Source organism: Scyliorhinus torazame, chromosome 6 (assembly GCF_047496885.1).
Source record: "Scyliorhinus torazame isolate Kashiwa2021f chromosome 6, sScyTor2.1, whole genome shotgun sequence".
Classification (NCBI taxonomy): domain Eukaryota; kingdom Metazoa; phylum Chordata; class Chondrichthyes; order Carcharhiniformes; family Scyliorhinidae; genus Scyliorhinus; species Scyliorhinus torazame.
The window spans coordinates 16,478,964-16,499,591 of NC_092712.1; the positions used below are offsets into that span (position 1 = coordinate 16,478,964).

The 20,628-nt window shown below is 45.8% G+C and overlaps 1 protein-coding gene across 1 annotated transcript in view; it reads right to left on the minus strand.

The window, feature by feature from the left end:
- The window catches only part of LOC140424690 (diacylglycerol O-acyltransferase 1-like), a 198,809-nt gene that overhangs the window by 21,398 nt on the left and 156,783 nt on the right, over positions 1 to 20,628 (minus strand). The window contains exons 11-12 of the mRNA XM_072507974.1: positions 18,132 to 18,173; positions 16,216 to 16,260 (exon numbers count right to left, since the gene is read on the minus strand). Coding sequence (XP_072364075.1) covers positions 16,216 to 16,260; positions 18,132 to 18,173 — 87 coding nt within the window. The remainder of the gene's footprint in view (positions 1 to 16,215; positions 16,261 to 18,131; positions 18,174 to 20,628) is intronic.

Genomic DNA, 20,628 nt, shown 5'->3' on the forward strand with positions numbered 1-20,628 from the left:
AAAATCTAATGATGAAAATTTTTAAGAAAGCATCGAAGGCGTGAAAATTCCCAAGGGTGCTTTACAAACACAACGATCAAGAGGATAATTCTGGAAACGTTTGGGCCAGAGACCAAAAATGGACCTTGTGTGGAGGTTTGGCTCAGTTGGCTGGACAGCTGGGTTTGTGACGCAGAGCGAGGCCAACAGCGTGGGTTCGATTCCCGTACCGGCCGAGGTTATTCACGAATAACCTCGCAACCGTGGCCCTCGCCTGAGGTGTGGTGCCCCTCAGGTTAAATCATCACCAGTCAGCTCTCCCCCTCAAAGGGGAAAGCAGCCCATGGTATTCTGGGACTATGGTGACTTTTACTTACTATAAAATTATTAGGGGGCTCGATAGAGTGCTCAGGGAGGACCCATTCCCTCAGAGGTCAATAAATGGGGGCACAGATTTATAGATAAATGATGGAAAGAATAGAGGAGCATTTTTTTTAAATTTAGAGGGTGCAGCTCGATGCCAGAAAGGACAGGAAGCGGAAATCCTCATCAGCGGAAATCCTCATCACATTTAAAAAACACTTGCAAGTGTTGTAACCAACAGGGCGACAGACCAAGGTGGGATTATTTGAGACAGCTCTTTGTCCAGCACAAACAAGTAGGGTTGAATGCCTCCCTCCATTCCTGTGCCATGAATCTTTCTGTTTCTAAGTTCACGATCAGAATCATATTCCTGCAGCAGGAACGAGATTTACACCATGCCAAACCTCAACGTCGACCAGCAAGTGTTTCAGTCGCTAACACTAACCATGTCTCACCTTGCAACAACTAACTAGATATTAAACAGCACAGGAAGCAGTCGAGGTTAATAGCATTTACTTACATACAAGGAGGAGGAGGCCATTCAGCCCCCTCGAGTCTGCACTGCCATTTAATATGATGCCTGACCTGACACTAACTGAAATCTGCATCTCACTCACCCCCCTTGTTGACCAAGAATCTACCCATCTTTGCCCGAAAAATATTCAGATTTGGTTTCCAGTTTTTTCAGGAAGAAAGTTCCAAAGTTGCCTGATCTCGGTATTAAATAAATGATCCCTTGTTTTTAAACAGTGACCTCTAGTTCTAGATTCGCTCAGAAGAGGAAACATCCTCTCCACATCCACAAGTCACTTTTTACTCATCTAAACTCCAGTGGATAATAATAATAATCTTTATTAGCATCACAAGTAGGCTACATTAACACTGCAACGGAGTTACTGTGAAAAGCCCGCAGTCGCCACGCTCTGGCACCCTGTTCGGGTGCACAGGAGGAGAATTGAATGTCCAATTCACCTAATAAGCATGGCGTTCGGGACTTGTGGGAGGAAACCGGAGCACCCGGAGGAAAGTCTCGCAGACACGGGGAGAACGTGCAGACTCCGCACAGACAGTGACCCAAGCCGGGAATCGAACCCAGGTCCCTGGCGGTGTGAAGCAACAGTGCTAACCACTGTGCTACCGTGCCACAGGCCCATAGGCCTACAAACCTAGCCTGTCCAACATTTCCTCACAAGACAACCCACCCATTCCAGGTATTCGGTCTAGTATTCGGTATTCTCTGAACTGCTTCCAAAGCATTTAGATCCTTCCTTCAATAAGGTGACCAGCACGGTACACAAAACTCCAGATGTTGTCTCGCTACTGCCCTGCACAATGAAGCATAACTTCCCTACATTTGTAATTAATTCCCAAAATAAACTGTAACATTGTAATAGCTTTCCCATTTATTTGCTGTACCTGGAATCTCAGCTTTTGTGATTCATGCACTAGGACACCCAGATCCCTCTGCATCTGAGCTCTGCAAACCCTCACCATTTAGATAATCTGCTTCTTTTTTGTTCTTCCTGCCAAAATGGACAATTTCACATTTTCCAGACCTTTGTCCACTTCACTTAGCCTATTTATATAGGTTTTTCGAGCTTCCTTTTGCCCTTTACACATCTTACTTTCCTACCTATCTTTCTGTCATCATTAAATTCGACAACCATCCCTTCAATCCCTTCCTCAAAGTCATTTATATAAACTGTAAACAGTTAAGGCTTCAGCACTGATCACCACTCGTTACATCCTGCCAACTTGAAAACGACCCACTTATACCTATTCTCTCCTTCCTGTTGGCCAGCCACTCTTATTTCCATGACAATAAGGAGGCCTACACCATGAGCTTTCATTTTCCGGAAAAAACCTTCGATGTGGCACTTTATCAAATGCCTTCTGGAAATCTAGGTACAGCGCATCCACTGGGTCCCCTTTATCCACAGCACGTTACTTCATCAAAGAACTCCAATAATTTGGATGAACATAATTTCCCTTTCACAAAACCATGTTGACTCGGCCTGCTTATCATGAACTCAGCCAAGTGCTCTGCTGTAACCTCTAACAATAGTGTCTAAAATTTTACATTTTTCCAATCTAATGGCACTTGCCCCAAATCCCGGGAGTTTAGGAAAATTAAACCCAACACATCAACTATCTCATTAGCCACTTCTTTTAAAACCTCACTGGTTAGCTTATAGCCCCAACAATTTACTCAGTGCCACTTCACTGGCGACAGGAATTTTCCCTCCCTTCCATATCCTGGTTCATAGCTGCTTCTGGGAGCTACTTGTACCCTCCACAGTGAAAAATACGGTGTAAAATACCTGTTCAATTCCTCTGCCATTCTTTTATTTTCCATCATCAATTCTGCTGACTCACCTTCTAAAGGACCAACGCTAACTTTGTTAGCTTGTTTCTTTTAAAAGTATTTATAGAAACTTGAAATGAAATGAATGAAAATCGCTTATTGTCACCAGTAGGCTTCAAATGAAGTTACTGTGAAAAGCCCCTAGTCGCCACATTCCGGCGCCTGTTCGGGGAGGCTGTTACGGGAATTGAACCGTGCTGCTGGCCTGCCTTGGTCTGCTTTCAAAGGCAGCGATTTAGCCCTGTGCTAAACAGCCTCAGTCCTGTGCTAAACAGCCTCAAACTTTCGCCGTCTGTTTTTATATTTCTGGCTAGCTTTCTCTTGTACTCTCATCTTTCCCTCATTATTAATCCTTTAGTCATCCTTTGCTGTTCCTTATATTGTGAACAGTTTTCTGACCTTCCACTGGTCTTTGCACAATTAAATGCTTTTTCTTTCAGTCTGACACTATCTTTCACCTTTCTGGTGAAGCAAGCATGGTGGGTCCATCTCTTGGACTCTTTCTTACCCATTGGAATGTATCGATTCTGAAACATCCCCTTAAAAGTTTGTTACTGCATCTCGATTGATCGATCTCCTACCCTGATTTAACAATTCACTTGAAAGGGAAGCTAGATAAATACACGAGGGAAAAGGAACAGAGGTAATTCTGACCCGGCAGAGGGCAGGGACTACAATTCCCAGCATACCCGGGGGGTACCGGCACAAGCACAGAGTGGCAAAGGGGGACAGGTCGCACATGAGCAAAGGGCAACCTACTTGGATAGGGCACAGGACCAGGGTACAGCACAGTCGGGGAGGAGTCGGCTCTACGCAGCTGAATTGCTGCCGTTAGCTCAGTGTTGCTGAGGGGGCCGGGGCTAAGAAATACCCCGGGAGCCACGAGCTCCAAGCCGCTGAGAGTTGGGACACGAGGAAATCCAGTATTAGCTCCGTGTAGCTGGGGCTCAGGGAGCAATTGTTGGCAGCAATGTGGCTGAGGAGCCGGGACTGTGCTGGCGTTTAAATGCTGGAGTGTAGCCTGGCTAAAACAGGGGGGATGCAATCTTAATAAGAGGTCAGCCCAGCTGCAAAGGACACCAAGGCTGCTGGAACTGAGAGCGGATTTGAGGGGGAATTGGAAGAGTGAGCTTTGTGGGTGATGGTTGTACCCATGTGAAGAGGACAATCTGGACATCCTGACAGAGTATACTGCAACCATTTTAAAACCTACAGTTCCACCATTTTACTGGAGAAGTTGAATTCTTCAATTCAGACTATGGAATCGCCGTGTGTAACATATCACAAGGACACAGTGCGTCTCCGAGAAGCCAGTTTTCAGGCAGAGAAACTGCATGTTACAATTCAAGGTCTATTCTACAATGTGTACCATTGTGATGGCCCCAGTAAGTCTGCTGGCAGCAAAAGGGATTTAATGGCTACACCCAGATACCGGACCACCAATATCATTAATTGCAAGCCTTTGTATTGATTGGATAGTTTAATTAAGCATGCGGATCTTTAATGTGATTGGTCAAGTATTCGCATATGCATTTCGATATCTGCAGGTGAGAGACTTTCTGCGGAGGCAGGTACCAACCTTTCCACTCCTGCCGCTAAGGGGGATTCAGGCTAGGGTGGTTTCTAGAGGATGGATAGGAAAGGGGAGCATCCCGGACATATATAAAGAGCTTATGGGATCGTTCCTTCAATAAGGTGACACAGACCGAGGAGCTGAAGCGCAAGTGGCAGGAGGAGCTGGGAGGTGAGATAGAGGAGGGCCTTAGAACATGGAACATTACAGCGCAGTACAGGCCCTTCTGCCCTCGATGTTGCGCCGACCTGTGAAACCACTCTAAAGCCCATCTACACTATTCCCTTATCGTCCGTATGTCTATCCAATGACCATTTGAATGCCCTTAGTGTTGGCGAGTCCACTACTGTTGCAGGCAGGGCATTCCACGCCCTTACTACTCTCTGAGTAAAGGACCTACCTCTGACATCTTTCCTATATCTATCTCCCCTCAATTTAAAGCTATGTCCCCTCGTGCTAGACATCATCATCCGAGGAAAAAGGCTCTCACTGTCCACCCTATCCAATCCTCTGATCATCTTGTATGCCTCAATTAAGTCACCTCTTAACCTTCTTCTCTCGAACAAAAACAGCCTCAAGTCCCTCAGTCTTTCCTCATAAGATCTTCCCTCCATACCAGGCAACATTCTGGTAAATCTCCTCTGCACCCTTTCCAATGCTTCCACATCCTTCCTATAATCCTTCCTATAAGGATTGATTCAGGATCTCATAGTTAGGGATCCTCTCGGAAGGAGCGATCACAATATGGTGGAATTTAAAATACAGATGGAGGGTGAGAAGGTAAAATCAAGCACTAGTGTTTTGTGCTTAAACAAAGGAGATTACAATGGGATGAGAGAAGAACGAGCTAAGGTAGACTGGGAGCAAAGACTTTATGGTGAAACAGTTGAGGAACAGTGGAGAACCTTCCAAGTGATTTTTCACAGTGCCCAGCAAAGGTTTATACCAACAAAAAGGAAGGACGGTAAAAAGAGGGAAAATCGACCGTGGATATCTAAGGAAATAAGGGAGAGTATCAAATTGAAGGAAAAAACATACAAAGTAGCAAAGATCAGTGGGAGACTAGAGGACTGGGAAATCTTCAGGGGGCAACAGAAAGCTACTAAAAAAGCTATAAAGAAGAGTAAGATAGATTATGAGAGTAAACTTGCTCAGAATATAAAAACAGATAGTAAAAGTTTCTACAAATACATAAAACAAAAAAGAGTGGCTAAGGTAAATATTGGTCCTTTAGAGGATGAGAAGGGAGATTTAATAATGGGAGATGAGGAAATGGCTGAGGAACTGAACAGGTTTTTTGGGTCGGTCTTCACAGTGGAAGACACAAATAACATGCCAGTGACTGATGGAAATGAGGCTATGACAGGTGAGGACCTTGAGAGGATTGATATCACCAAGGAGGTAGTGATGGGAAAGCTAATGGGCCTAAAGGTAGACAAGTCTCCTGGACCTGATGGAATGTATCCCAGAGTGCTAAAAGAGATGGCTTGGGAAATTGCAAATGCACTAGTGCTAATTTACCAAAATTCACTAGACTCGGGGGTGGTCCCGGCGGATTGGAAATTAGCAAACGTGACACCACTGTTTAAAAAAGGAGGTAGGCAGAAAGCGGGTAATTTTAGGCCAGTGAGCTTAACTTCGGTAGTAGGGAAGATGCTGGAATCTATCATCAAGGAAGAAATAGCGAGGCATCTGGATGGAAATTGTCCCATTGGACAGACGCAGCATGTGTTCATAAAGGGCAGGTCGTGCCTAACTAATTTAGTGGAATTTTTTGAGGACATTAACAGTGCGGTAGATAACGGGGAGCCAATGGATGTGGTATATCTGGATTTCCAGAAAGCCTTTGACAAGGTGCCACACAAAAGGTTGTTGCATAAGATAAAGATGCATGGCATTAAGGGGAAAGTAGTAGCATAGATAGAGGATTGGTTAATTAATAGAAAGCATTGATTCGTCCTCACTGTCAACAGGGGTGGTACCAGGGGATTGGAGAGTGGCGAATGTCGTGCCCCTGTTCAAAAAAGGGACTAGGGATAACCCTGGGAATTACAGGCCAGTTAGTCTTACTTCGGTGGTAGGCAAAGTAATGGAAAGGGTACTGAAGGATAGGATTTCAGAGCATCTGGAAAGACACTGCTTGATTAGGGATAGCCAGCACGGATTTGTGAGGGGTAGGTCTTGCCTTACAAATCTTATTGAATTCTTTGAGGAGGTGACCAAGCATGTGGATGAAGGTAAAGCAGTGGATGTAGTGTACATGGATTTTAGTAAGGCATTTGATAAGGTTCCCCATGGTAGGCTTATGCAGAAAGTAAGGAGGCATGGGATAGTGGGAAATTTGGCCAGTTGGATAACGAACTGGCTAACCGATAGAAGTCAGAGAGTGGTGGTGGATGGCAAATATTCAGCCTGGATCCCAGTTACCAGTGGCGTACCGCAGGGATCAGTTCTGGGTCCTCTGCTGTTTGTGATTTTCATTAATGACTTGGATGAGTGAGTTGAAGGGTGGGTCACTAAATTTGCAGACGATACGAAGATTGGTGGAGTTGTGGATAGTAAGGAGGGCTGTTGTCGGCTGCAAAGAGACATAGATAGGATGCAGAGCTGGGCTGAGAAGTGGCAGATGGAGTTTAACCCTGAAAAGTGTGAGGTTGTCCATTTTGGAAGGACAAATATGAATGCGGAATACAGGGTTAACGGTAGAGTTCTTGGCAATGTGGAGGAGCAGAGAGATCTTGGGGTCTATGTTCATACATCTTTGAAAGTTGCCACTCAAGTGGATAGAGCTGTGAAGAAGGCCTATGGTGTGCTCGCGTCATTAACAGAGGGATTGAATTTAAGAGCCGTGAGGTGATGATGCAACTGTACAAAACATTGGTAAGGCCACATTTGGAGTACTGTGTACAGTTCTGGTCGCCTCATTTTAGGAAGGATGTGGAAGCTTTGGAAAAGGTGCAAAGAAGATTTACCAGGATGTTGCCTGGAATGGAGAGTAGGTCTTACGAGGAAAGGTTGAGGGTGCTAGGCCTTTTCTCATTAGAACGGAGAAGGATGAGGGGCGACTTGATAGAGGTTTATAAGATGATCAGGAGAATAGATAGAGTAGACAGTCAGAGACTTTTTCCCCGGGTGGAACAAACCATTACAAGGGGACATAAATTTAAGGTGAAAGGTGGAAGATATAGGAGGGATATCAGAGGTAGGTTCTTTACCCAGAGAGTAGTGGGGGCATGGAATGCACTGCCTGTGGAAGTAGTTGAGTCGGAAACATTAGGGACCTTCAAGCAGCTATTGGATAGGTATATGGATTACAGTAAAATGATAGTGTAGATTTATTTGTTCTCAAGGACAGCACGGTAGCATTGTGGATAGCACAATTGCTTCACAGCTCCAGGGTCCCAGGTTCGATTCCGGCTTGGGTCACTGTCTGTGCGGAGTCTGCACATCCTCCCCGTGTCTGCGTGGGTTTCCTCCGGGTGCTCCGGTTTCCTCCCACAGTCCAAATATGTGCGGATTAGGTGAATTGCCCAATGATAAATTGCCCTTAATGTCAAAATTGCCCTTGGTGTTGGGTGGAAGTGTTGAGTTTGGGTTGGGTGCTCTTTCCAAGAGCCGGTGCAGACTCAAAGGGCCGAATGGCCTCCTTCTGCACTGTAAATTCAATGTTAATCCATGATTAATCTAGGACAAAGGTTCGGCACAACATCGTGGGCCGAAGGGCCTGTTCTGTGCTGTATTTTTCTATGTTCTATGTTTTCTATGTTCTAAAGAGTGGGGATTAATGGGTGTTTCAATGGTTGGCAATCAGTAGCTAGTGGTGTCCCTCGGGGATCAGTGTTGGGCCCACAACTGTTCACAATTTACATAGATGATTTGGAGTTGGGGACCAAGGGCAATGTGTCCAAGTTTGCAGACAACACTAAGATAAGTGGTAAAGCAAAAAGTGCAGAGGATACTGGAAGTCTGCAGAGGGATTTGGATAGGCTAAGTGAATGGGCTAGGGTCTGGCAGATGGAATACAATGTTGACAAATGTGAGGTTATCCATTTTGGTAGGAATAACAGCAAAAGGGATTATTATTTAAAGGATAAAATATTAAAACATGCTGCTGTGCAGAGAGACCTGGGTGTGCTAGTGCATGAGTCGCAGAAAGTTGGTTTCCAGGTGCAACAGGTGATTAAGAAGGCAAATGGAATTTTGTCCTTCATTGCTAGAGGGATGGAGTTTAAGACTAGGGAGGTTCTGCTGCAATTGTGTAAGGTGTTAGTGAGGCCACACCTGGAGTATTGTGTTCAGTTTTGGTCTCCTTACTTGAGAAAGGACGTACTGGCACTGGAGGGTGTGCAGAGGAGATTCACTAGGTTAATCCCAGAGCTGAAGGGGTTGGATTACGAGGAGAGGTTGAGTAGACTGGGACTGTACTCGTTGGAATTTAGAAGGATGAGGGGGGATCTTATAGAAACATATAAGATTATGAAGGGAATAGATAGGATAGATGCGGGCAGGTTGTTTCCACTGGCGGGTGAAAGCAGAACTAGGGGGCATAGCCTCAAAATAAGGGGAAGTAGATTTAGGACTGAGTTTAGGAGGAACTTCTTCACCCAAAGGGTTGTGAATCTATGGAATTCCTTGCCCAGTGAAGCAGTAGAGGCTCCTTCATTAAATGTTTTTAAGATAAAGATAGATAGTTTTTTGAAGAATAAAGGGATTAAGGGTTATGGTGTTCGGGCCGGAAAGTGGAGCTGAGTCCACAAAAGATCAGCCATGATCTCATTGAATGGTGGTGAGGCTCGAGGGGCCAGATGGCCTACTCCTGCTCCAAGTTCTTATGTTAATGCGGCGACCAGAATGGCACGCAATACTCCAAATGCGGCCGCACCAAAGTTTTGTACAGCTGCAACATGACCTCACGGCTCCGAAACTCAATCCCTCTACCAATAAAAGCTAACACACCGTACGCCTTCTTAACAACCCTCTCAACCTGGGTGGCAACTTTCAGGGATCTATGTACATGGACACCGAGATCTCTCTGCTCATCCACACTGCCAAGAATCTTACCATTAGCCCAGTACTGTCTTCCTGTTATTCCTTCCAAAATGAATCACCTCACACTTTTCTGCATTAAACTCCATTTGCCACCTCTCAGCCCAGCTCTGCAGCTTATTTATGTCCCTCTGTAACTTATAACATCCTTCCGCACTGCCCACAACTCCACCGACTTTAGTGTCATCTGCAAATTTACTCACCCATCCTTCTACGCCCTCCTCCAGGTCATTTATAAAAATGACAAACAGCAGTGGCCCCAAAACAGATCCTTGTGGTACACCACTAGTAACTGGACTCCAGTCTGAACATTTCCCATCAACCACCACCCTTTGTCTTCTTCCAGCTAGCCAATTTCTGATCCAAACTGCTCAATCACCCTGAATCCCGTGCCTTCGTATTTTCTGCAGTAGCCTACCGTGGGGAACCTTATCAAATGCTTTACTGAAATCCATATACACCACATCAACTGCTTTACCCTCATCCACCTGTTTGGTCACCTTCTCAAAGAACTCAATAAGGTTTGTGAGGCACGACCTACCCTTCACAAAACCGTGTTGACTATCTCTAATCAAATTATTCCTTTCCAGATGATGATACATCCTATCTCTTATAAACCTTTCCAAGATTCTGCCCACAACAGAAGTAAGGCTCACTGGTCTATAGTTACCGGGGTTGTCTCTAATCCCCTTCTTGAACAAGGGGACAACATTTGCTATCCTCCAGTCTTCTGGCACTATTCCTGTAGACAAAGATGACTTAAAGATCAAAGCCAAAGGCTCAGCAATCTCCTCCCTAGCTTCCCAGAGAATCCTAGGATAAATCCCATCCGGCCCAGGGGACATCTATTTTCACACTTTCCAGAATTGCTGACACCTCCTCCTTATGAACCTCAAGCCCTTCTAGTCTAGTAGCCTGAATCTCAGTATTCTCCTCGACAACATTGTCTTTTTCCTGTGTGAATACTGACGAAAAATATTCATTTAGCACCTCTCCTATCTCCTCGGACTCCAAGCACAACTTCCCACTACTGTCCTTGACTGGCCCTACTCTTACCCTAGTCATTCTTTTATTCCTGACATATCTATAGAAAGCTTTGGGTTCTCCTTGATCCGACCTGCCAAAGACTTCTCATGTCCCCTCCTGGCTCTTCTTAGCTCTCTCTTTAGGTCCTTCCGAGCTAACTTGTAACTCTCGAGCGCCATAACTGAACCATCACGTCTCATCTTTACATAAGCCTCCTTCTTCCTCTTGACAAGTGTTTCGACTGCTTTAGTAAATCACAGTTCCCTTGCTCGACCACTTCCTCCCTGCCTGACAGGTACATACTTATCAAGGATACGCAGCAGCTTTGGGCGGATGCGTTGAGTAGAGTCAACGCGACCGCAACATGCGCCAGGCTCAGCCTGATACAATTTAAGGTCGTTCACCGGGCTCACCTGAGTGTGGCCCGGATGAGCAGGTTCTTTGGGGTGGAGGACAGGTGTGCGAAGTGTGCGTGGGGGCCAGCGAACCATGTCCACATGTTCTGGGCATGTCCAAAACGGAGGGGATTTGGGCAGGGGTTTGCCGATGCCATGTCCAAGGTATTAAATACGAGGGTGGCATTGAGTCCAGAGGTGGCGATTTTTGGGGTGTCGCAGGATCTGGGAATCCAGGAGGAGAAAGAGGCGGAAGCAAGAGATGAAATTGCAGAGCCGTTGGCAATGATCTTTTCGTCCTCACTGTCAACAGGGGTGGCACCAGGGGATTGGAGAGTGGCGAATGTCGTGCCCCTGTTCAAAAAAGGGACTAGGGATAACCCTGGGAATTACAGGCCAGTTAGTCTTACTTCGGTGGTAGGCAAATGGAAAGGGTACTGAAGGATAGGATTTCTGAGCATCTGGAAAGACACTGCTTGATTAGGGATAGTCAGCACGGATTTGTGAGGGGTAGGTCTTGCCTTACAAGTCTTATTGAATTCTTTGAGGAGGTGACCAAGCATGTGGATGAAGGTAAAGCAGTGGATGTAGTGTACATGGATTTTAGTAAGGCATTTGATAAGGTTCCCCATTGTAGGCTTATGCAGAAAGTAAGGAGGCATGGGATAGTGGGAAATTTGGCCATTTGGATAACAAACTGGCAAACCAATAGAAGTCAGAGAGTGGTGGTGGATTGCAAATATTCAGCCTGGATCCCAGTTACCAGTGGTGTACTGCAGGGATCAGTTCTGGGTCCTCTGCTGTTTGTGATTTTCATTAATGACTTGGATGAGGGAGTTATGAAGGGTGGGTCAGTAAATTTGCAGACGATATGAAGATTGGTGGAGTTGTGGATAGTGTGGAGGGCTGTTGTCGGCTGCAAAGAGACATAGATAGGATGCAGAGCTGGGCTGAGAAGTGGCAGATGGAGTTTAACCCTGAAAAGTGAGGTTGTCCATTTTGGAATGACAAATATGAATGAGGAATACAGGGTTAACGGTAGAGTTCTTGGCAATGTGGAGGAGCAGAGAGATCTTGGGGTCTATGTTCATACATCTTTGAAAGTTGCCACTCAAGTGGATAGAGCTGTGAAGAAGGCCTATGGTGTGCTAGCGTTCATTAACAGAGGGATTGAATTTAAGAGCCGTGAGGTGATGATGCAGTTGTACAAAACTTTGGTAAGGCCACATTTGGAGTACTGTGTACAGTTCTGGTCATCTCATTTTAGAAAGGATGTGGAAGCTTTGGAAAAGGTGCAAAGGAGATTTACCAGGATGTTGCCTGGAATGGAGAGTAGGTCTTACGAGGAAAGGTTGAGGGTGCTAGGCCTTTTCTCATTAGAACGGAGAAGGATGAGGGGCGACTTGATAGAGGTTTATAAGATGATCAGGGGAATAGATAGAGTAGACAGTCAGAGACTTTTTCCCCAGGTGGAACAAACCATTACAAGGGGACATAAATTTAAGGTGAATGGTGGAAGATATAGGGGGGGATGTCAGAGGTAGGTTCTTTACCCAGAGAGTAGTGGGGGCATGGAATGCACTGCCTGTGGAAGTACTTGAGTCGGAAACATTAGGGACCTTCAAGCAGCTATTGGATAGGTACATGGATTACGGTAGAATGATATCGTGTAGATTAATTTGTTCTTAAGGGCAGCACGGTATCATTGTGGATAGCACGGTAGCATTGTGGATAGCACAATTGCTTCACAGCTCCAGGGTCCCAGGTTCGATTCCCGGCTTGGGTCACTGTCTGTGCCGAGTCTGCACGTTCTCCCCGTGTGTGCGTGGGTTTCCTCCGGGTGCTCCGGTTTCCTCCCACAGTCCAAAGATGTGCAGGTTAGGTGGATTGGCCATGATAAATTGCCCTTAGCGTCCAAAATTGCCCTTAGTGTTTGGTGGAGGTGTTGACCTTGGGTGGGGTGCTCTTTCCAAGAGCCGGTGCAGACTCAATGGGCCGAATGGCCTCCTTCTGCACTGTAAATTCTATGATAATCTATGATGAGTCTAGGACAAAGGTTCGGCACAACATCGTGGGCCAAAGAGTCTGTTCTGTGCTGTATTTGTCTATGTTCTATGTTCTGGCCTTTGCCTCCCTGGTAGCCCGGAGACGCATTCTGCTGGCATGGAGAGACTCAAAGCCCCCGAAATTGGAGACCTGGCTATCGGACATGGCTGGCTTCCTCTGCCTGGAGAAAATTAAGTTCGCCATGAGAGGGTCTCTATTAGGGTTCGCCCGGAGGTGCAACCATTCGTCGACTTCTTCGCAGAGAATTAATCGTCAGCAGGGGGAGGGTGGGTTAAGCGAGCGTAGATTAGGGGGGTAAGTAATGGTGGGACCTGTAGGAGAGGGAGGTGGTGTTTGCATTATGTTAATATTTTCCTTGTTTTGTACATGGTTGATTTTGTTGCTGTTACAATGCCAAAGAAACACCTCAATAAAAATGTTAATTTAAAAAAAAGTATTCTCATATACTATGCATGATGTAACCTTAATCGATAGTCATGATTGGACATAGATAACTAGAAACAAATGATTGGTATATGCTCATGTCTTGTCTTGTAATCGAATCTCAAAGTATAACTGTCTGTATCATACTTTAATCTGGACTTTTTGCTGTCCTAATCAGAATGGCAAGAGCCCTCACTATAGCCTGTAAATAAAGACTGGTTTTTAACTCCAAGTGTCTTCGTCTGCTCTCTCACGAGAGTGAGGGTAAAGTGCACTACAGTCAAATAGCTGTATAATTTTGCCCCCCAATACCGTGGAACTCAGGTGGAGTTGATTGGTGATCAGACGAGCTCTTTGGAAGCGAGGAGCGGAAATTCCTCATGAGGAAGACAAGAGTTTTCAAGGAATTTTTGTGGCTCACAGTGACACTGATGTCTGGGCGAGTGGCTGAGGAATTCAGGGACCTGTCTTGTTTGTGTCTGTCATTTAATGTAGTTTGTGTTCAACCACAGTTTGACTGTTAATTTAATATGTTAGAGTATAAGATTGAGAACATTGATTGCTTTGTTAACTCATGTAACGTAAAATTACTTCTGTTTGTTCAAAACTAATATCTGGTGACTTTATTCTCTGACTAAGTAATGGGGATTTTGAATTTTGTCTACTTTCAAACAAAAGGTTACAGGTCCCTAATCAGACAGTAACAAAGTTGGAGGACTTGCCCGGGACTGTAGCAAGATTTGGGTGTCTGGTCAGGGATCGCAACAAGATCTACTTGGGCTGCTTATTTCCATGTAACAGAATGATTCACTGGAGCAAGTGATAAATCACAAAAGATTTATCGTAATACCCTGTGAGCATCGCTGATGATGATAAACGTGTACCCACAATTAGATGTCACGTTAAGGAAGAATAAAGACTCGCATCTGTGCTTTGCCTTCCACAACCTCAGCCATGCCCCCAGAGCACTTTACAGCTAATGCAGCACCTTGGGAACGTTATGTCAGAATATAGGAAACTCAGCAGCCAATACAAAGCCAAGCGTTAACTCTGTTTCTCTTCCCACAGAGGCCGCAAGACAGGCTGAGCTTTTGCGGCATTTTGTTGTTATTTGTTAGGGGAAGGTTGGGTCTGACTAACTGGATTGTATTTTTTTGAGGAATAACGAATGGTAACGGTGTTGGTTGACGGAAAAATATTGACCAGGAAAACCTCCTGCTTTATTTCCCCAAAATAATGCCGTGGGTTTTTAACATGAGGGGGCTGACAGGGCCTCAGTGTAACAGCTCATATCAAGGGAGAATTCGTCATCCCTCAGTATTGCATTGGGAGTGTCAGCCTACATTACGTGCTCGTGTTTCTGGGCTGGGAACTTGAATCCATGACCTTCTAACTCAGAGGCGACAGCGTCACCGACCGAGCCCCGGCCGATGGTACCCAACGTTTTGGAGAATGGTCATGACTCATCACTCACTGAATGGCCATGGCATTAATTACAACAAAATGACAGATGAAGGAAAAACAAATCGATGGATATGGTGAGGTGCAGTATGCTGGGAGAAGGTTTTGGGGGCGTTGGGTGTATAAACACCTGCACTTTCTTATTGGGCCTGTTGCTGTGCTAACAGGAGCGTCAGTTCCTGTTCATGCCCACTGGCACACAGAGACCCCATGACCGCCACCTATCTCGAAGAATGAGAGATTTTTATAAAAAAGGGATGCGTGTTCCGCTGGCTCGGGCTCTATGACCCACGAGAAGGTGGTGAGCTGCCTTCTTGAGCAGTTGCAGTCCAGGTGGTGTAGGTACACCCACAGTATTTTCCAAGTCGGGATGGTGAGTGGCTCGGAGGGGACCCTCCAGGTGGTGGGGTTCCCGGGTATCTGCTGCTCTTGTCCTTCTAGGTGGTAGTGGTCATGGGTTTGGAAGGTACTGTCTAAGGAACCTTGGTGAGTTACTGCACTGCATCTTGTAGACGGTACACACGGCTGCCACTGTTCGTCGGTGGTGGAGGGAGTGAATGTTTGTGGGAGGAGGAGCAATCAAGCGGCCTGCTTTGTCCTGGGTGGTGTCGAGCTTCTTGAGTGTTGTTGGAGCGGCGCTCATCCAGGCAAGTGGAGAGTATTCCATCACACTCCTGACTTGTGCCTTGTAGATGGTGGACAGGTTTGTGTGTGGGGGGGTGTCAGGAAGTGAGTTACTCTCCACAGGATTCCCAGCCTCTGTCCTGCTCTTGTTGAAACATAGACAATGCTGAGGGGATGGACAGGGTGGATGTTAAAAAGCTGTTTCCTCTTGTGAGAGAGTAGGCCCAGGGAACACAGTTTAAAAATAAGGAGTCTCCCATTTAACAAGGAGATGAGGAGAAATGTTGTCTCTCAGAGGGTCATTTGTCTACCCCAGAGAGCAGTGGAGGCGGTGTCATTGAATATATCGAAGGCAGAGGCAGATAGATTCTTGACTGACAAGGGAGTCAAAGGGGGTAGACGGGAAAGGAGAGGCCACAACCAGGTCGGCCATGATCCTAAAAATGACAGAGCAGACTCGAAGGGCTGAATGGACTTTTCCTGCTCCTAATCTGCATGTTCATTTTGTCATTTGGTTCACTCATCCCTGTTCCTCCTCTCTTCCATTTGGCTTGTGTGCTCGGTGAACTAGTTCGAGCCAATTCCTTACCGATGCTGAAAGGCTGAACATTCACTGGCCATTTCAAGTCATTCAAAATGGTAAAACAGCAGAGGCTCAAAGGGAATTGCGAGCTGGGTCCGGCCACTGTCCGCCTGTTGGACGATGTAGAATGTAGGTATGAGGGGAGGTATAGGAAAGGCCACATGGCGACTACAGAACCCCATTGGGATTCGGAGCTTGTCCGTCTGTAATCCTATATTCAATAAATTGGAACATTTTGCTACTGTAGAATACACTGTCAAACAGAGCTAACTGTAAACTTATTTGCCAAAAAGAAATGAAAACTACTTACTGCCAGTTTCAGTAGGCGCTCTATCATCCTGGAATGGTTCATATCCTGGATAAATAATTACAAGCACTTAACACATAGAAACATGACGACAGCAAGTCTTCAACAGTGAGCATTCTGCAAGCATACGGAATACGTTAAACACTGAGAAACTGCTGGAAAAAATGAAGAAAAACTGAAGGGGGGCGGGGGGAAAGAAAAGGTCAATAAAAATTTAATCCAACTTTGAGAAGCACTGAATCAGAGGCTTCAGACAAATAAAATCACCCGATCTTCTCAATGGACAATGTCCAAATCCTCAGGCATGAGGGAATTGAAAAAAACATGCTCGGTGTAGAGGGAGCTTTACTCTGTATCTAACCCAATACTGTACCTGTCCTGGGAGTGTTTGATGGGGACAGTGTAGAGGGGGCTTCACTCTGTATCTAACCCTGTGCTGTACCTGTCCTGGGAATGTCTGATGGGGACAGTGTAGTGGGAGCTTTACTCTGTACCCTAACCCCGTGCTGTACCTGTCCTGGGAGTGTTTGATGGGGACAGTGTAGAGGAAGCTTTACTCTGTATCTAACCCCGTGCTGTACCTGTCCTGGGAGTGTTTGATGGGGACAGTGTAGAGGGAGCTTTACTCTGTATCTAACCCCGTGCTGTACCTGTCCTGGGAGTGTTTGATGGGGACAGTGTAGAGGGAGCTTTACTCTGTATCTAACCCCGTGCTGTATCTGTCCTGGGAATGTCTGATGGGGACAGTGTAGTGGGAGCTTTACTCTGTACCCTAACCCCGTGCTGTACCTGTCCGGGGAGTGTTTGATGGGGACAGTGTAGAGGAAGCTTTACTCTGTATCTAACCCCGTGCTGTACCTGTCCTGGGAGTGTTTGATGGGGACAGTGTAGAGGGAGCTTTACCCTGTATCTAACCCCGTGCTGTACCTGGCCTGGGAGTGTTTGATGGGGACAGTGTAGAAGGGAGCTTTACTCTGTATCTAACCCTGTGCTGTACCTGTCCTGGGAGTGTTTGATGGGGTCAGTGTAGAGGGAGCTTTACTCTGTATCTAACCCAGTGCTGTACCTATCCTGGGAGTGTTTGATGGGGACGGTGTTGAATGAGCTTTACTCTGCATCCAGTTCTGTGCTGTACCTGCCTCAGGTGCGTTTAGTAGGACAGTATGGACAGAGTTTTATTCTATTTGATCTGGAAGATTAAATGCCGGCTACTGGATGTTAGAAATGTTTTGTTCTCAGTGCAAATAACAAGATCAATGCAAATTTGAGTTAATCACAACTGAAACAAAAATTCTGTGATTCTACGTAGCATCTTCAGGTGCAATAAAATGTCCCAAGAAACTTCACAGGAGCATTAAAAAGCAATATTCGACACTGAGCCACATAAGGTGATATGAGGGAAGATGGCTTGGTCAATGAGTTTGGTTTTAGGGAGCATCTGGAAAATAAAGGAATGGCAGAGGAATTGAACAGGTATTTTACACCAGTCTTCACTGTGGAGGGTACAAGTAGCTCCCAGAAGCAGCTATGAACCAGGATATGGAAGGGAGGGAAAATTCCTGTCGCCAGTGTAGTGGCACTGAGTAAATTGTTGGGGCTGTAAGCTAACAAGTGAGGTTTTAAAAGAAGTGGCTAATGAGATAGTTGATGTGTTGGGTTTAATTTTCCTAAACTCCCGGGATTTGAGGAGAGGATTGGGGAGGGAATTTCAGAACTGAGAACCCTCAACAGCTGATGACGTGACCACCAATAATGCTGCAACAATAGATCCATTTGATCCAGCTCCACAGTGCTGATATTTGTTTGATATGTTCCGTATGCACACCCAGCGATCAGCATTGACGATTTACGGACGCATCATAGCGATGGTTTAAAAACAGAAGTCAAATACGTGATTAATGATGTAACCAGTGACTTACTTTGAATGGCTTCATGGAGTTCTGTATAGCTGGCACAATCCACTAATGAAAGAAAAGAAAAGGCAGAGTCTGACAGGACATCTCTATGCAAGACATTTAATCGAGGTACAGAACTCAGCGTCCAGCACATAGGAACAGGAGAAGGCTATTCAAGCCCCTCAAACCTGCTCCGCCATTCATCGAGATCATGGCTGATCTTCCCACTCAATCCCAGCGACTATCCCCATATCTCATGACGTCATAATTTTAAAAAATAAATTTAGTGTACCCAATTCATTTTTTTTTCCCAATTAAGGGGCAATTTAGCATGGCCAATCCACCTATCTTGCATATCTTTGGGTTATGGGGGCGAAACCCACGCAAACACGGGGAGAATGTGCAAACTCCACACGGACAGTGACCCAGAGCCGGGATCGAACCTGGGACCTCGGCGCCGTGAGGCAACAGGGCTAACCCCCTGCGCCACCGTGCTGCCCCTTGACGTCATTAATATCTCGATGTCCAAAGATTGACCATTCTGAGTGAAGAAATTGTCCCTCATCGCAATGTAGGACACTGCGCATGGGTGAATTGTGCTCCTCTCCTTTTCCACCGATCTGGGTGACGATACATTATTTATACATAGATTATCATAGAATTTACAGTGCAGAAGGAGGCCATTCGGCCCATCGAGTCTGCACCAGCTCTTGGAAAGAGCACCCTTCCCAAGGTCAACACCTTCACCCAATCCCCATAACCCAGTAACCCCACACAACACTAAAGGCAATTTTGGACACTATGGGCAATTTATCATGGCCAATCCACCTAACCTGCACATCTTTGGACTGTGGGAGGAAACCGGAGCACCTGGAGGAAACCCACGCACACACGGGGAGAACGTGCGGACTCCGCACAGACAGTGACCCAAGCCAGAATCGAACCTGGGACCCTGGAGCTGTGAAGCAATTGCGCTATCCACAATGCGACTGTGCTGCCCCAATCAGGGCTGCAGAATAATCAAGGTTGACCTCATGCGTCAAGGACCACAGATGCACAAGTTGGGCATCAGAGAAACTCTTTTGGGAAAATAGGCAATGGATAAGGCAACTCGAGTAGTTTGGGGCTGGGAGGGAGATTCTGGCTGTGAAAGTACATCGAGCACCATTTGTTTCTGTCCACATGAGGATCTGTATTACAACATGGAAGTAGCAAAGCAGTTTTCCACAGCTGATTTGCACACATCTTCTGATGTTTGCAAAAGCAGAACCACATTTGAGAATATTTATTTCCAGCAGCTGCACAAGTCTTTATGCATAGCTGCTTCATATCCACCATCGACATTAATTTCCTCTGACAACGTCAACATGAAGATTTTGTGGAGCCTCTCGGAGGATAGCACTCTCTCCTCAGAGTCGGTAGGCAAGTCCCAACTCCACTCGAGCACAAAACCTAGGGAAATACCCTCAGTGCAGGACTGAGTCCAAAGATGTGCAGGTTAGGTGGATTGGTCATGCTAAATTGTCCTTAAGTGTCTAAAAAGGTTAAGTGGGGTTACGGGGATAGGGTGTAGGTGTGGGCTTAAGTAGGGTGCTCTTTCCAGGGACCGGTGCAGACTCGATGGGCCGGATAGCCTCCTTCTGCACTGTAAATTCTATGAATGCTGTTATGAATGGTTACAGAGAATGAGAACTGTCATGAAAGTTGCCACCGAGGCAGGTTATGGAAAAGGGTTCTGAGCAAATGTCCCTAACAGAAGAAAAATTGTTTCGTAAATGAAAGTATTGCCCTTGTCTGCCAGTGTAAGTGGCATGAGAGCTGCATGTTCTGTAAAGTGCTGTTTAATGGGAACTGGTGTGTTAAAGTTAAGAAACTGCATGTAATCGGTTAGTGTTAGCGTTGAAGTTTGAAAGTTTAAGTATTGTTTTCTTTTCTTTTAATAAAGTTTATAAAATAACCACACCCTATTTCTTATATTATTGCTCCAGGAATGAATTGATCTTTCTACACCGTCTTAAAACTTTAAAATGTTATGGCTCTGGTGCAGTCTCTTAACCAATGTTGAGAGCTGACGAGGCATCCGTAACAGAGAGGCCCCAAAAAGCAGTCCCACATCTAGGGTGAAGATGGGGGACAGGAATAGGTCCCATGAAATGAAGTTAAAGAGAGGAGCTGAGCAATATGCTCCAAATTCAGGAGAGCTGTAGGAAGCAGACTTCAAGCGATGCAGGCATAAACGGAGCTCTGAAGATCTGAGAACATAGCCAGAGGTTCATGACTCCGAGCTGCTTGGCACAGCTGAAAACCTGAAATTGTGCTTGGAAGGTGAAGCTTGAATGTACTTGGAAATAAGGGAAAGGAGTCTCAGAGGTGAGATTGTCAGTTTCAACAATTTGCAGGGTTTCAAAGTGGGAGAGACATTTGGAAAGAATTATGGAGATTGGAAACCCTCGTGAGAAAGATGAAGTTTCAGTGAGATCGGTTGGTTCACAATTTGACAGCGTCTGGGTGAGTTACAAAA